Consider the following 16,635-nt stretch of genomic DNA (forward strand, 5'->3'; position numbering starts at 1 on the left):
GCAGTACCTAGAATCCATTCTTCATGAAGTGTCACTGTCACACAAATTCTATTTGTTTTAATATATACCAAAAAATTTCTAAAAGAGTAAGTGTAAAGTAGTATAATTTTAATTCAAGTCTACCCAGACTTGATGCCTTAACCCATAGTAAGAAGTACCAGCCCTTTTTGAACATGACCACATGAAGAAAAACAAAATACCAAGGTGGAAAAAAAAAATATCTTTGTCCCTATTGAGCCAATGTCAGTTCTGCTAATAATGAAATACAGCCAGAACATTAAACACTATTTCAGACAGGGCCATTGCTCTAGCTCTATTAGTGACTTGCAGGTGCTGTGTTACAAAAATGGAAGAGGAAAAAAAGACCCCCAGACAGTTCCGTTTACATTAGAAACTCAGCTATCATTATACTGTAATTTATATGCCAAAAGCAAAACTTGACAGAAGCACTGAGAAAGGAAAGGCACCATGTGGAAGTCTAGCTCCAGCAATGCTAGCAAGTCATTAAATCTTTAGCCAGAAGAAAACAGCAAGAGCACTGCATGACCAAAGTCCACTCCTGCTAATGCAAGCAACCTGGCAAGTCTTGAAAAGACTCCATTTCATAACCACAGCTGTTTTAAGGGCAGTGTTCACTGGGCAAAGTACAGCACACAGAATTATCTTTTGAAAGACCATCTGATCTCAGTAAGGCCAACTTCGAGATCTTTAAACTGGTACTCCAGTATTCAAAGGAAGAGACCAAATTTTCTCTATCCTTTATTCACCTTTTGCCCTTATTTTACTGGCATTCTTCTAGAAGGTTTATCTAGATTTCTAGATAGTATCAGCTCTCTTCAATTATGGTAACTGGTTTCAAATGGAAGAATGCTTGCATTAGGCAATATAAACAACCCATACAGCATGCAGCTTAATACTTTCCTGAGTACATAGAAATTAGGTCAAATATATCAACTACTACATTTTATTTCTGTGGATAAAAAAAATAGATTGTTTTTCTCATGTTGTAATGTTCACTATTTACACTAAACAGTTTTCAGATTTTGGAGCAGGGATTTCAAACTCTGCTCCAGGACATAACATAACTAACGCATAGCTAAGAGCAAGTCAGTGTCCATCAGCATTGGTATGTTCTAGCCAGCTGGAGTCAGAAGAATGAATTCCATAATCCTGCTATACAACAATTTAGTGTCTCTGTAGAATCCAGAAGCAGGCTAAATTACACCCTGAATTATTGAACTGTGGTGGTATTATAGTTGGAAATATCTTCCTCTAGAAACTATATAATTAGTATATTAATCCGGTTCAACTTCAGCTATGCATTTTTGATCCATAGGCTGATCTCTTTTCCACGCTGATGCACCTTGGGTACTTTTCTGGTTACACAGGCTGAAGGAAAAGAGCTGCACTGATCTGCAGAGCTAGTCAGATAATCAGTAATAGCTACTCTAGAGAACCTTACAATTATTAAAAATATACTATACTGGCAAAATTTTAGATCGACCTTGCAAAATGTTCATCTCCTGTCTGCTAGTAACATCTAACCAATTCCATGAGCTCCAAAATTCTCCCTAATTCTTTCTCAAATCAGTACATGGATTTTATGAATCCTTTACACCAAATCTTTGAGGTAGTCAAACAGAACAGAACAACAAAAAAAAAAAGTCACAAAAGATGCAACATTATCATTGCAAATTAATTACAAATTTTCCTAAGTTTGCTGTATGCCCAGAAACCACATCAGAAAGAAGTAGCACTATCTACTGTGACTTGAAGATCCTCAGGGTAAATTGAGTTTAAGGAGGGACCGCCTGGAAAATGCTCTACATTATACTGTAGCGAGGTATCTGTTTTCATAGTGCAGATTTAATGTTGATACTATTAATAAGCATTCTTACAGGCTCTCTCTTTTTATGGGCAGCCCATGGAAACTCAAGATAAGGTTGAATGGTTGCATAGCAGTGGAAGGAGAGCGAAAAAATCGCTCTTCATTACAGAAGCAGCACTGAACCAACCACTTCTAGCCTGAAGGATGACACTATGAATCTTGGGAAAGTTGTATATTCTACATTCTATTTGGTGCTTTTAATAGAAATAGAGGTACAGATATAATACACATAAAAATATTTAGGGTGGCATTTCTAATCCAGTGGTACTCTAAGCCTGAGCTGCTCAGATCAGTATAATAGTCTCACAAATACAGAAGGAAAAAGACTTAGGTCACTGATTTGTACTTTGGAAAAATCCTACTCATAAAAGGTATACCTGCCTTTCAAGACACAGATTAAACAGTAAGTCAGTGCACGCATGCTTGAGAGTGTTTTTGACTAGCAAGGTCCAGTACTAGCAGCAAGACAGCATTTGCGGCTCGTAGAAAACAGCAAGTTTTCAGCCAGTTCCACGCTGCTTCACAACTGACATCAGGACATCAACCTGCTAGCTTAAAGGCTACTTGGTAACACATATCCACAGTAAGATTGCAACCGCTGCCTTCTAGCAATTTTTATGGAAAAATTATTCCAGCCTGTAAAGCTGTGAGAGCTATTAGACAATATATGTAACAGTTACACAAATAATTTCAAGCAGACTCAATATTTGTAGAAAATGAGTCCATCTGGTCCCAGAAATTTCTGACTCAATATTCTGCATTTTCTAAAGTAACTGGATCAGATTTGTCAGCCTCACTCCGAGCCACAACAGTGATTCCTAGGACAGCAAGGAAGTCAGCTGCTCCAATGATTTTGTTTTAGGTAGGATCAAAACTGGATCTCCTAAGTACTACAATGGTGATTATGTCAAATCAATATGTTTGCCAGTATTAAAAGAGCACAGATTTGAAGAATAACTATCATACTGTAAAACCCCTGTCCATCTCCCTTGCAAGTGGGAAAGAAATTTAATGAAACACAAATTACAGAAACAAAACCATCGATAAAAGAGGAGATACAGTAGCAGTTTGTTATTTTTTGTTAGAGTCCACATTAAAAGCATCATAAATAAATAGTAACCATTATCGTCATCCTGTTCTAAGCTTACACTATGATCCATTATAAAGCTTGTAAAAAACTTCAATTAATTTCTTCACACCTGAATTTAAAATACATTTTTTACCTGGTTTGCCTGGTTTTTGAGGAAGAAAACCTATGCTTCAACAAGAACAGTCAGAGACAAAGATGCTTTAGTGGGTATCTAAACAGATTACAGACTATGCTTTAGGAAGGTAGAGCACCGCAGCACCAGTCTATTTCAGACATGCACTTAAAACAGCAGAACTGCATGCACGTGTCTACATGTTAAAGATGTATATGCCTTTGTTACAGAAAATGCATACAATATGTGCTTCCCAAAGCTCACACATCAAATGCAGTATTGACACAAAAGAAAGTTCAACTGCAAATTAGAACATGTTTTACCATGTTTGTTGGAAGAACGGCCAAAGCAACTAAGTCTGCTTTTCTTCTTTTCTTCCATTAAGTCAGCCAATGTAACCCCTTCGTGTCAAGTACATGTAATCCCAGCATTTACACAGTAGATGGCAGCAGTGGCAACGCAAAAAAAATAAAATTGTGTCCATGTATACAACATAAGCAATGTTAGGCAAAACAAATTGAAATTACCGGCAGCATAACTAATCAGAGCTAAATCCCTCCACTCTCGCTGATTTTTGCATTTTGAGCTAATTCGCAATGCTTTGAAGTTAATGGAAGTTTTTCATTGACTTCAGGGTAAGCAGCTATTGGTTCGTAATAAAGACTTACGACTTTTACTAAAGGTGTATTTACAATTCTAGTAGTTAGAAGGTGTTCTGTTATTCAACAGCACTGAATACCTCCCCTCTATCAGCAACAGAGGTGTACAAATATAGGGGTTTCACAGATAAATGTGAATAACTTCTCTGGTTAGAAATTTTTAAATGCTGAGGTTGCAGGAACCTAAACTACATTTTTAAAGTATTATGTAAGAACCTATTCATCACTGATTTAACTGCCTTTGAAACCTGTACCTTTACCTGCCATAAAGGCAAGAGATCTTCTGTATCATAAACTCAGAGCTCTTTAACATCATTGAAGAGCATCACAGTGATCTTCCATCACCATAAATCAGTAATAATCTCGATCATCCAAAGGTTTAGGTATTCAAATTAGGGACATAGCTGCCTAGAAACCTACAAAGGATTATTCTGCCTATCTTGGGACATAGCCCTACCTAATGCTTCAAAGACAGTTCCAGAAATGCATCACCAGTACATGTGGACTAAATTTATTTCCTAAGCTTACTACTCAAGTTTATTGACCTGGTGATAACTAGCTAAATTTCACCAGACTCCCAAACAGGTAGCTTATTATCATAACTCCTAACCCAAAAGCTTCCCATGGAGTAACTGGATAGATAGCTTGTGCTGCCTCTCATCATACTTCCCCATGCAGCAGAGCGCATCTTGAACGCACAGAGGCGGAGCAATTCAGCAACCCTTTCTTCTTTACACCCCGTTGCAGCTGATGTTAAAAACTGAATTCCAAGCCACACATTAAAGCACATGCGCACAAACCCAGAGGAGTGCTAGGAGATTGCCTATTCACTGGAAGTTTCCACTCAAAATACATATGCATGCCTGAAACTAAATTCTTAGAACTTGTTTTAAAGTTCATTTAACTACTTTCCTTCTCCTATTTTTACTCTGCAAGTCTTCTCCAACCCTTAACTTACCCTAAAATTATGTCCAAGTTAACAGTTTAGAGCCAAAAGTTCTCTCAAACTCAACAACTACACAAACAAGCATTTTCGATTTATGAAAGACTTATATGACCTAGAAGTTGCTTAAGGAATGCTGGAAAAAATGGTTCTTTTGCAGTATATTAACAGCCATCCAGTTTGAACAGGATGCAAAAAGTTCCTGGTATTTCACCTGCAGACTTGCAAACCGAGCCCATCAGCACTGTATCTGACAGCATGGTTATCCAGTGCTCTGGGCAAATTCAGCATCACCTACAAATTCCGCATGGAAATCTTGCACGAAGTGCACTCCGTAAAACATGCAGTCTTTTACTTTTCAATCTTGGGATTTTATACTGATACTCAAACCCACAGTTTATGTATTCCTTCCACACAACATTAGTGGCAATAACCAAGCAGAGTGAACTCTTTGGGTTTTTTCCTCTGCTCTACAGAAAAACTCTCTTTGTGCTACAGATTTTCATATAGACACAAATTACTCCTTTCTGGGTGATGCTGGCATCAACAGCAATCTACAAGTTGCTTTCCAGCCTCTCATAGAATCAACTTGTTTTCTTCCCATCAGTAACACAGATTCACACCCTGCTTTTATGGCAAGCTAGAGGACTAACAAAATTCTGAAACTCAAAAATATAAAGACTTTTAAAAACTTAAATATATGCAATACAGAGATAAGTTTAAAAACAGATACCTTAGCATCAAACCATATAATTTTCACTATTTTACTACTTCTGAAAAGTATTGTGGTTTAAAAGAACAGTTCACAATAAAATAGCAGCATTAGAAGAAAAAGAACAGTAATCATGTATTATTTCAACACAGAAATAATATTCTGAGTTGCCTTTGACAAACCATTTGTAGATGCATTTTCTTGTATATACTCAATGGTATTTAAATGAATAAATATCATGACTTTCCAGAGTATCACACAGATAATAAGGTGATATTTAGCATTAGTATATATATTGAAATTTGGACTTTAATCTTATGTGTAGCATTAAATCACAAACCACATCCTGAACCTACATTCTCATTTATGTACAGCACTAAAAGTTCTCATGAAAATTTTAACTGCTACTATGTAAACATGGCTAAGAGGCTAAAATAACCTCTACTAAATTATGACATCAAAATACTGCTGTTACTTGAAATTTCTGACATAGAGAAATCGATTATAACTTTTACAGTTGTTGCAATATCATGAAACTAACTTGTTCCTTTAGGCCAGGACTTGGGTCACAAGCACTAGAGGGCCACTACAGCACAAGTTACCTTTCCCATAATACACTATACACTACTGTCGAATAAATACATTGTAAGTGATAATTATATTTCTTAAGTGTCAAACAAAAATCCCACAAGATTTCACTTATTTCACGCTCAGTTAATAAATCTAGTAAAAATAGAATTTATATACTTTTCTTGAACATCAGAAAGAGAGATGCAGAATGCCATTTCCCTACTTCAAAACTCAAAACAAATCCTCACTATTGGCACAAGGTTATTTCTCGACTGTAGTTTTGGCCGTATTTTTTAAGCTTTTTATATTATTATTACTTCTATTGCACACACCTACAGGCAAACACATATTCCTCTTGACTAAGGATTTACAATGATATTTAGTGGCACGTAGCTTGTATGAACTAACTTCTTACAGAACACAAATAAAACAAAGTTTTTAAGTCTCAGAAGTGATCAAGTGCAGACAATGATTTGCACATGGACAGCTCAGAGCAGAATTTTGTTGCAAGGTTCTGAATTATCTTCCATGACTAAGTATCAATATATTAACAGACATGATTGCTTTGCTAACGAACACTTCTGCAAACTAGAAATCAGAAAGCGACATCAGATAGGCTGCATTCACCACAGTGTAACACCCTTAAAAGCAGTCAAACTGTCCCCCACAGAAATAGCACAGAGTAAAGAACACGTACTGTTCCGCTTGCCTTCTTCATCAACCTCTTCGTCATTCTCAGGGTCAATGTCTTCTGCCTGTGTAATCCAGTCTAAATATCCCTTCAGATCTTCTTCAAGCTGCTGTTTTTCACGTAGTTTCTGAAAGTCCCCTCGGGCCTTAGCTTTTTCTCTTTCCTTGGAAAATTCTCTATCAAATTCAGATAAAGGAGAAAAAAATACTAGTTTTCAAACTCTCAGGCATTTTGACCTGGGTCTTGAGAATAACATACTGACATAGAAAATGAACTGAATAAACTACACCGAAGATTTGAGAGCTTCTTTGAAAACAAGACAGTGATGCAAAAAAAGTCATGGCAAATACCTATCATATTACATCAAAACTTCCAGAGCTTTTATCAGAAAAGCCCCCCCATTTAGTTATGTGCTCTTCTATACAGATTTTAAAATCAGTTTTATCTAACAGCTATGAAGAGAAAATGACTTGCAGTGATTTCAGAGAGGTATTAGTTTCAGTGAAAAGGAAATTCTGGCAGCCAGTTCTAAAATCCTTCCTCTTCCAGCCATGGTTTATTGGCCATGTCCAAACATACTTATTTCAGTGCATGGTTCACAGAACTCCACTAATAAGCTCTCTCTTAATTACACAGACATCCATGCTGTTTGAGATCTGGATGTTTCACCCTTTTGCTCTCTGTAACAGAACCTAGAAATCCTGTTTTCACAGATTGGAAATGCACCCTTTCATACAAATTGAATCCTCGATCTCATTGCCCCTGTCCCAAGACAACATATTTAACTGTCTGTCTAGTTTAGCTTTGTGATTTGGGTCACATTCCCTAATTCCCTAAGTTATCATGGAATGATAATTAAAATAATTAAGTCATGCTCTTTGAGAAGGAAGTTGGATAAAGTGACCTAACTGAAGTCTCTTCCAACCTGAATTACCTCATGGCAGGAGGGTTGGACTAGATGACCTCTAGGGGTCCCTTCCAACCCAAAACATTCTATGATTCTATGAATCCATGACTCCCTTAATGATATATGACTCAAGACAGTTAGCAAGTAAATTCTTGCACTATGACATTTCATATGCTGACATTACTACAAAATTTGCTGCAATACACAGCTCCAAACATGTAACTCCCTTTGCTAGAAGGATCAAACATTCTTTTAATTTATCTAAGTATCAATATGTATGATTAGGGGTAAGCAAGCAACTTTTGCACTGTATCGTAACTATGTACCAATTCAGTATTTAAAATTAAGCTTGTTCTGACTAACCCGTTAATCTTATGATAGGGCTGAAATGAAACATAAAAAAATGGCTATAGTAGTTTCATTTACTATGAATTTGCAAGTCCTTTATTTATTGTGAACTTTCATTTGAAAATATTCCCTAATTAATACATTCCCAGGGGCAAATTTATTAAAGCACTCAATAATACCCTTTTTCAAGGGGAAAATACTAGGAAATTAGTGTAAGACTTACAAAATATTTTAACAAGGTGAACACAATTATCAATATGATGTCAACGTGTTAATAAAACACAGCAGAATAATAGAAAGTCTCATAATTTTTCGTATTTAGAATTACAAAGGTATAATCTCTCCAGGTATTTTTACTTTTATTTGCAGTTTTCAAGCACATCTTCTGACCACTAAATTTCTGCTTTGACAGAGTAAATTTCAGAATTAAGCTCTTTACATGGAACCATACGGATTTTGGTTTTTGGTGGGGTTTTTTTTAATGTTATATTGCAGAAACTAAAAAGCTTTCTGTTGCAAAAGCTAAGAGGCAGGCATTACACCTTTTATAGTTGAGGACTGAATTCAACAAAAATTCAGTCTGGCAGGTGGAGATCATCCCTTTCCATCTGATGGCACTGTAATGAAGCTGAAGAATGCCAGTGCTTGCTTTGCATTTGCTATCCTTCACCTGGCATCCAAGGACGAAGTCCTTCCGAAGGCCATCTCTTCAGAAAAACGCTCATGAAAGAGAGCAAGCCCAACGGACCTCTCTGATGGATAATTGTTTTTAGAAAGAGAGCAAAAATATTTTATTGTTCTGGCAGATGGTGTCACAAGCCTACAAAAAATTGTTTGGTTTGTGGAATGTTGGGTTTAAGCTTCTCTCAGTATCGGAGAGACCATCCTTTACATCCAACTGAGGCAACACACTTGGGACTCTCATTCCACTGGCAGTATCTTTGAAAAAAAGAGCTATCATGGCATAGTATGAAATCAGAAGTAACAAGCCTTGCTGGCTTTTATTAAGTATTGCTGTTTTCTTCAGTTAAGTCCTTCGGGTGTTTTTTGTTAAGGTGAAGAATATGTGATCTCTGTGGGTAAAGTAAAATGAAAGCTGCTATTATTAAATGATTTCTTTCACTTCACTCCATATGAAAATGAAACAGTTGGCATGGCTGATACTTTCAACAGTACTTCACCCATGACTGAACTACCTTTTAACTTTGACTTTACATTAAAACAGCTGCATGCAGAGAATTAAGCAGAGTTTTTTATATACGCAGCTAACTATGACCTTTCCCTTTAATACAGAACAGAAGTCAGACATTGTCTTGTTAAATGCTGCTGCAATTTATCAGTAGGGGGAGATGCAATGGTGCTTAATTTCAATGATATTCAAAAGTGTTATTTTTATTTTTAAAATGTGACTGTTTGTAAGGAAGTATAATATTTTAGAAGATTGCATTTTCTTTAGGGGAAGGAGGAATCTGGCTCTATGGTATTTTTTTTTCTGTCACAGTCACAATGAAGTGACATTCCTCAGACACACATATGTACGGATTCCTTTTACTGAAATACCATGAGTAAGACAGTGGAATTAAATGGAAATAGAATGTAACGAGTTTCCTGTTAGCAGAAAAAAAAGCTTTTTTTTTTTTTTTTTTCTAAGAAACAAGAAGTTATTTGAAAGAAAAAAATCATGGGGGTGAGATGAGGGAGAGACATTGGCTCTTTAAAACTTCTGACAAAGACATTTAGACAAGAAGATATTTGAATAGATGTACAGAGATACGTAGGCATTGGCTGATCTCCTGGGAGGAGGAATAAGACAGCTGCTTGTACAGCATTTCATTGCTATGGAGAGCATAGGCTGGGACCAAGGCAGAAAGGAAAAGCTTTTGGCTATGTAGGCACCATAGGCCCTGACTGGTTGGACTAATGGCCTGAACTGGCCTCCATGGCTCTTACCAAGCCCTACTCAGTCCAGAAGCCTATGAAGTTGACAGGCTTAGGAAGCAGCACATTACTTGTGGTAAGTGGACTTAAGCTCTGTAAATATTTGGTTTCACAAATGCCAGTGCTAAGAGGTAACTTCCAAATGTGTATTGCATTTTGGTTTGATAAAATGACCTGAATCTGGCATTTGGAAGTGTGGTTTTTTTGGGGGGGCGAGAGTGTGTTCATTGTCTAAACTGACAAAAATTGTATTCAAAGGGCTGTTGTGACTGTGCTAGCATTCATAAGGGTCTCTCCACTAAAATGTGATTTAAATCAGTCTCCACCCAAGTTTCAAACTGAAAAATCACAAGGAGCTGATTCAATACCAGCATATGTGAAATGAAAACCAGGCCTATTGCCTGTAAATTTTCAGTTTAAAAATAAAACAGATTTAAGTAGTTTTCGTAAAGCAGAGGACTCAATGAACATGTTTTTGTCCTAATTTCAGTAACTAGAAAAAGCCCAGGTTACCACTGTCTCATATTTTAAAGGATAATATGCTTCAAAATTAAGACTTTAGACTAGCAGGTCTAGAAAGAACTTTTTGCAAGTCTCTACTTCTGAAGAATCTTATAAAGCAGACCTGCATAACTTTTATAACACCACCTTGTATAATTACCTGTTTGCCTTCAAAAATACCTTGTCTTCAAAACAGTCTATTGCTACCTAGATGGAGGCAATTCAGTTTTGCATTTCACTGCAAATGCAAATAAATCAGATGACCCAGACCTAGCCAGCCTAATTTTGATCTAGTTAAATATGAATAAGAATTCAGCATATCACAATATCCTGTAAACTGAGTAAAGCCTTATATTGCAGCCATAGTGTAAATAACTCAGTCAATTGCACCTGCAGCAGAAAGGAGACACTACTTGCAAAATAAAGGATTATATGGACACTCACCTACATAATCTAACTTATTTTTAGTGATAAATAAGCTAGTATATAAAATGCAAGTTTTATTTCTATCGCCCCAAAATTCCTTGCTTCCTTTCAGAAAGATGATCTCAATTCTCTGTTTAGGCACAATACCATCATCAGCAATGGTTGTTGAGTCAGAAGCATATAAAATGCAGGGTTTGAGTTCATGCTTCGGTGGTCTGAGGCAATCATTTTCATGTTAGGTTTTTTCTTTCTTCAACAGAGTCAAATAACTCCTGCTGGTATGCATCAGCTGGGAATGGCTTGATGCAACAGGGTGAAGGTGGCAGCAGTGAGTACCTAGTGGGACTCAATTACAGCTCTCTGGTTCTCACACCTTAATTTGAGGCAGGGTCATATTAACCAAAAATCAATTTGCTTAAATGCAAGTATCTGGTATACTCTCCCTTCTCTTCATAATTCACGGACATAATAACTAAGGAGACACCTCCTTATCAGCTGAAAGTTCTTCCATACTAAAGGCACTTTTCATAAGGGGGCTTGTGCAGCAACATGTTCCTGTATCTCCTGTGCATCACCAGGCATGGCTGGTGGAAATTTAGGAAATAAACTGCTGCCTTCTATGTCTAAGCATAACCCAGGACACTAATTCTTTGTTGGCCATATTACTGCCCTTTTGTGTCACTGTAAATGCAGTGAGACAGAGAATTCATCTACTGCAGTATGCAACTTACTGCCACAGAGGGTCTGGTACGTGGAAAGTGTTATGTTAATGCTATATGTAGAACTGTCACCTAGACATCCTAGACTCTCGTTTATTCACAGAGAACACTCACATAACAACAAAAATGAACTCACAGGAGTACAGTGTTGGCCACCAGACTCACAGAAGAGGTTTCACACAGTGGTAACCATACCAACCAACAAAGTAGCAGAATCAAATCAGAGAGCTCAAACTGCTTAAACTGTACAGATAAACAGCTCACAGCTGGGTATAATGTGTAACAGATGTAGAGAGACATAAAAAAGGTTAATTAACATCACATCTTTAATTACTGGAGATTTGTATGCATCATTGTCACCCCTTCTTTTAGAAATATAAAAACTCATAGGCTGAACATTGTAGAATTATTTCTTCCACACAAAAAAATTCTAGCAGGAATTTTCCTTGAGCAAGGAGCATTGGGTTCTTGATGGGGAAATGCCAACTCGTATTACCTACCCATAGTTATTTCTATATAGTTCATTAGCAATTGAAAAAATGTATATTCGACAGCTCCAGCACAACCTCTGTGTAGCAGAGGGCCTGTATAGCATTATTGAGCCAGAGTGCATGTGAATGCAATGGGATTGTCTGTGGGACACCAAGATGGGGAACAACTTGATAGAGCCACAAAACTGAGCTTTGATGTTTCAGACTGTTATTACATCTGCATATTAAGATGCACTCATTCTGTCCTGAGTAGAGACCTACTTGGCTCAGGACACACTGGATTTCTTAGAGGAGAAACTGGCAGGACCATAGCCCAGAGTGTATTCACCCCAGCATCGTGATGTTCACTGTCAACAGTTTTTGAAACTGATGTGGTTTGTTACCTGCCAGAAGCTCATCAGCAAGTATCTCACAGGACTAATCCCTAAGAATCCTTGGTGTGATAAATTCAAACAGGACTGAAATAAAATCAGTTCCTTGCAACCTCTTATTCGAGAGTACTGAACTCTCCCATTGACTTCAGTGGTCTCTGTCTAATGCAATTGGTTAGTTACTGTTGTATACAGCTGAAAGCGTTTGCTGATTATTTATTGTTAATATAATCAAATAAATCAGCAAATACTGATTAAAGATCTATTAAATACTGATTAATCAATCGATGATAATATTTCCTTGGTTTGTATCTATTTATGTTTCAGTTTTATTTTTACCAGCCACACAGCATTCAAAAGAACCTGCTTTAGCTCTAACCTGCTGAGATCTGGAGCTGCAGTCCCTCTCCTGTCTGAATGTATATTCTGTTTATCTATGTGAGGGAGTTAAATTTTTATCCATAACTTTTTTTTTTAATTAAAGCCTTCCCTCTGCTGTGAAAAGGAACACTGTCAAAACCAGTTCATTTCCCTCTTGCTGAAAGACTATGGATGACAGTTCACTGCCATTTTCTATTCGGTGCATCATTATTCACATGTCTTTTTCTGCAATTTTTTCCATATATACTGTAGAAAACAGTTCTTAGTTGTACAAGCTTATCTGTGCCAACATATTTTATATGACACTAATTGACAGGCACTGCCGTGAGATTAGCATGGATGAGTATGTACCCTTAGCTGTTAGAGTCATTCTGTACATACATTGCAAATAGTACTGTGGGAAAGAATTGGAAAAAATTAACATTCTCTTAGTAACCTGCAAGTCTTGCATGTAGGAGGATGTATGTAAGGACATGTCAAAGCTTATGCTTTGGTGTCCTTTAGCAAGGCAATAAATTCAACTTACAGAGATTTATTAAAGTGTGTTTGAAAGGTCTTATTTGTTCCCATGGCTACCCAAAGAAATATTAATGCCTTGAGCAGAAAATGCTGTCAGCGGAAACCATCCCCTAATGATAAGGACTATCTTGAGGAATAGATTATCATGCCTCATTAAAAGCCATGCCTCTTGATAAATAAGTTACGAAGTTTTATAATTTATTTTCTCTGTTCATAGTAAAAGAGTTTAATGCATGCTGAATGAGTAGCATATTTATCTTAACTTTCAATATACTTTTAAAGGAACTTTCAGGGTGGATGAGTACCTCTCAACTCCCTTTTTTAAGGTTTAGCTTTATTTGTTAACTTTCTAATAACCTTAACTTTATAATTTCTAACTTAACTGTCTAATTTCAGATCACTGTCTCTTGCACCAATAGTCATGATATGTTCCAGTCTTTTATCCTAGAATATTTGGAGGAGGCCCATCCTCAGTTCCCAATTTCAGTGCCTAGTATTTCATGACTTTGGAGAACACAATTCCAGTTTATGCCTGTTCACACACGTGGCGTGTAACCAAAGCTACACATAAAAGCAAGCTCCTGAAGCAGTTCACCACTCTTCACAGAGCTCAAATTGCTGAGCAGCTCCTCAGTGGTAATTTCTGTGCCAATCCAAGTGTGAAGTTGCCCCAAAGATGCACTGCTTAATCCTTGCATCATAAGCAGTGGAATTTTTACAAAGGAAGAAAAGGTGTTCTGGTATCTATTACAGACTGAACCTACCCCCTGCTGCTGGCTCAAACGGCACAACAATCAAAATAGTGTGACCATGTCATGATCACAGAGCTAAAAACAATTATTTGGAGCCACATACATCTTCAAATTTGCAACATGAATGAGCAAAATGCAGATGCCCAAGATAATGAAAATGCAAAGATACATTTGTGGCAGCTTTCCAGAACTGCAAGAATTTTGTCTCTGTATTTCCAAATACTGAAATAATTAAAAAATGCAGTCTTATTGTGAAAGATCAGCTGACAGATCCAGGTGTCCAGCTAGGTTCCTAAGAAATTCACTGTACTTAAAGAAATGACCAGCATGCACGTATTTTGAACCACACTTCCAAACACATTTCCAGATAAATTTCTGGAGATGGATCTGGAGCCAATTTTTTCTAATGTGTTTAGGGAGGAGCTCTTTGTCAAGTCTGTTCTCAGGCCAGAGCTACAGCCTTCCTCAGAGCCCTCTGTTGAAGTTGGACCAAGAGCCATCACTAGCGCCCTTCCCTAGAGCCACATCTACAGTTGGCCCTAGAGTCATTTCTAGAGCACTTTCCACAAATAACACTTAGGCCAATTTTAGAGCCCTTTCCAGAGTGGGACTAGGGCCATTTCTTGAGGTCTCTTCTAGGTTCAATTGCCCAGCCAATTTATTTGAGATGGATTTAGAGGATGTTCTAGAGCACCTTCCCGTAGCAGTTTCTGGAGCTCTTTGTAGAGGCCTTTACTAGAGCTGTTCTAGAGGTGTTTCTCTCATAATGCTTGTCTAGAGCTAATTCTAGAGGCCATTTCTGGAGACCGTATCTAGAGCTGGGCCTAGGACAAATTGTACAGGGCATTGCTGGATCTGGAACCATTTCTGGTGTCTTTTTTAAATCTGGCTCGGTAATTTTGGAGAAGGAACCAGAGCCATTTCTAAAACCTGACCTGAAGTCTTTTTCTAGAATGCCTTTTCCTGTAGAGTCCTGCAAACTGAAATAGCTTTTCAATTGAGAATTCACTTTGAGAATCATATGTATAATACTAGTGTCTAATACAGAGTAAAAAAAGAGTATTTTGAAAAAGCTGAATTACCTCAAGCCTATGAATTCTCTCCATCCTTGTTATTCAAGGGAATATTTAGAAAAAAAATCTCCACAATAAACTTCCATGCAGAAATTAAAATATTTACCACATGCAGATTACACACACACATTATTTCTATTAATTTACACATCTGCTACCAAAACCACGAACTCTCTTTTCAAGAATGTCACCTTCAGCAGGCAAAACTGACATGGATCACCAGGAAATACTCACCTTCAGAAACAGCTAGATGTAAAACAAAAGATCTCCCAAATCATCATTCTCATCCATTTGTATAGTATCTAAATACATCAAACATGCAGTGCACAACAGGCATTACAGAAATACAAAGGGGCAGATGGTCACAGAGTAACAAGGGAGTGCAAAGAGAATGAATGAATATTTTAAAACCGTAAACAGATCAAACCAGCAGATTTAAATGTACACAGCATAACTTCATATTACAGGAAGTAACACTTTCATACAGAAAAGGTATATTAGGCATTCAGATTCCACTTCCAAAATCTGTATGCAAAGCCATGCTTTTCAAGTAAATTGGCATGACTTTGGCATTCTTGAAGTTTGGTTGGTTTAGTAAAATTTAACATTCTTTGTAGATTTATCAGAAACCAAATTTCCCGCTATGGTTTGAAGAGAATAAAGCATAACAGCTAATTACTCTTAAATAAAAAATAATAAAAAAAAAAAATGGATGTGTTACATATTCAATGCCTGGGTCAGAATGAAAAATACTAGCTTTCTGCTAAGGAATACAAAACCATCTATACTAGTACATCATTTTTACCCATAAAATTTAGACAGGTATAGGTCTAAATAGAAAATATGTGTAAAATATGTCTTATTTATATATAAATGGCATTTAGTGATCAAAATAAATCAGTGTAACGGTGTTCCACACTGGCCCTTGTCAGAGTTTCAAACAAGTATGCCAGGACATTTTCTTCACTTATGTACCAAAGATTAGTTTGGTATGATAGGTATCTTTTAGGAATACCCTCGTTTCCTGTCTCCTTCCACTCTCAATGTCAATCATTGGTGATATTTATGTATCACATGTCTCAGTTCACTAGTATTATTTTCTTCAGCACAGAAAACAAAACACTGGAGTATAAAGCTCTTTCACGTATTTAGGGCAAAATGGATTCAAACAACTCATCAAGCACCCTGAGCATGAAAGTGACACTGCAATTAGATGACACTATGGCAGAAAATAAATTCAGGAATAAATGAATTTATGAATTTAAGGAGAGTTTATATCACACTTGACACTGCCATTTCTGTTCACTGGAAAGTGAAGGCAAGTCAGCAAGGGTTCTGAAAACATTACAGCTCTACAGATCAAGCAATACCTAGAAATCAGTGGCGATTTCTTGTCTGCAGAATGGAACCCAAGAACAAGGGGACACCTCTTCCCTGTACTGTAAGAGCTGCTAAAGAACTCCATATTCCAGCAAATATCATATGTATCATAATGTTGCAAACCTTATAAAGTATTTGAAATGTATTAAATCAAATGTAAAGCT

General features: G+C 36.9%; 1 protein-coding gene across 1 annotated transcript in view; it reads right to left on the reverse strand.

The window, feature by feature from the left end:
- Window positions 1–16,635, reverse strand: part of CACNA1D (calcium voltage-gated channel subunit alpha1 D) — a 198,348-nt gene that overhangs the window by 87,837 nt on the left and 93,876 nt on the right. Inside the window, exons 9-10 of the mRNA XM_035894713.1 lie at window positions 6,672–6,841; window positions 3,414–3,491 (exon numbers count right to left, since the gene is read on the reverse strand). Of these exons, the coding sequence (XP_035750606.1) occupies window positions 3,414–3,491; window positions 6,672–6,841 (248 nt within the window). The remainder of the gene's footprint in view (window positions 1–3,413; window positions 3,492–6,671; window positions 6,842–16,635) is intronic.

Source organism: Egretta garzetta, unplaced genomic scaffold, assembly GCF_000687185.1.
Source record: "Egretta garzetta isolate BGI_Z169 unplaced genomic scaffold, ASM68718v1 scaffold215, whole genome shotgun sequence".
Lineage (NCBI taxonomy): Eukaryota > Metazoa > Chordata > Aves > Pelecaniformes > Ardeidae > Egretta > Egretta garzetta.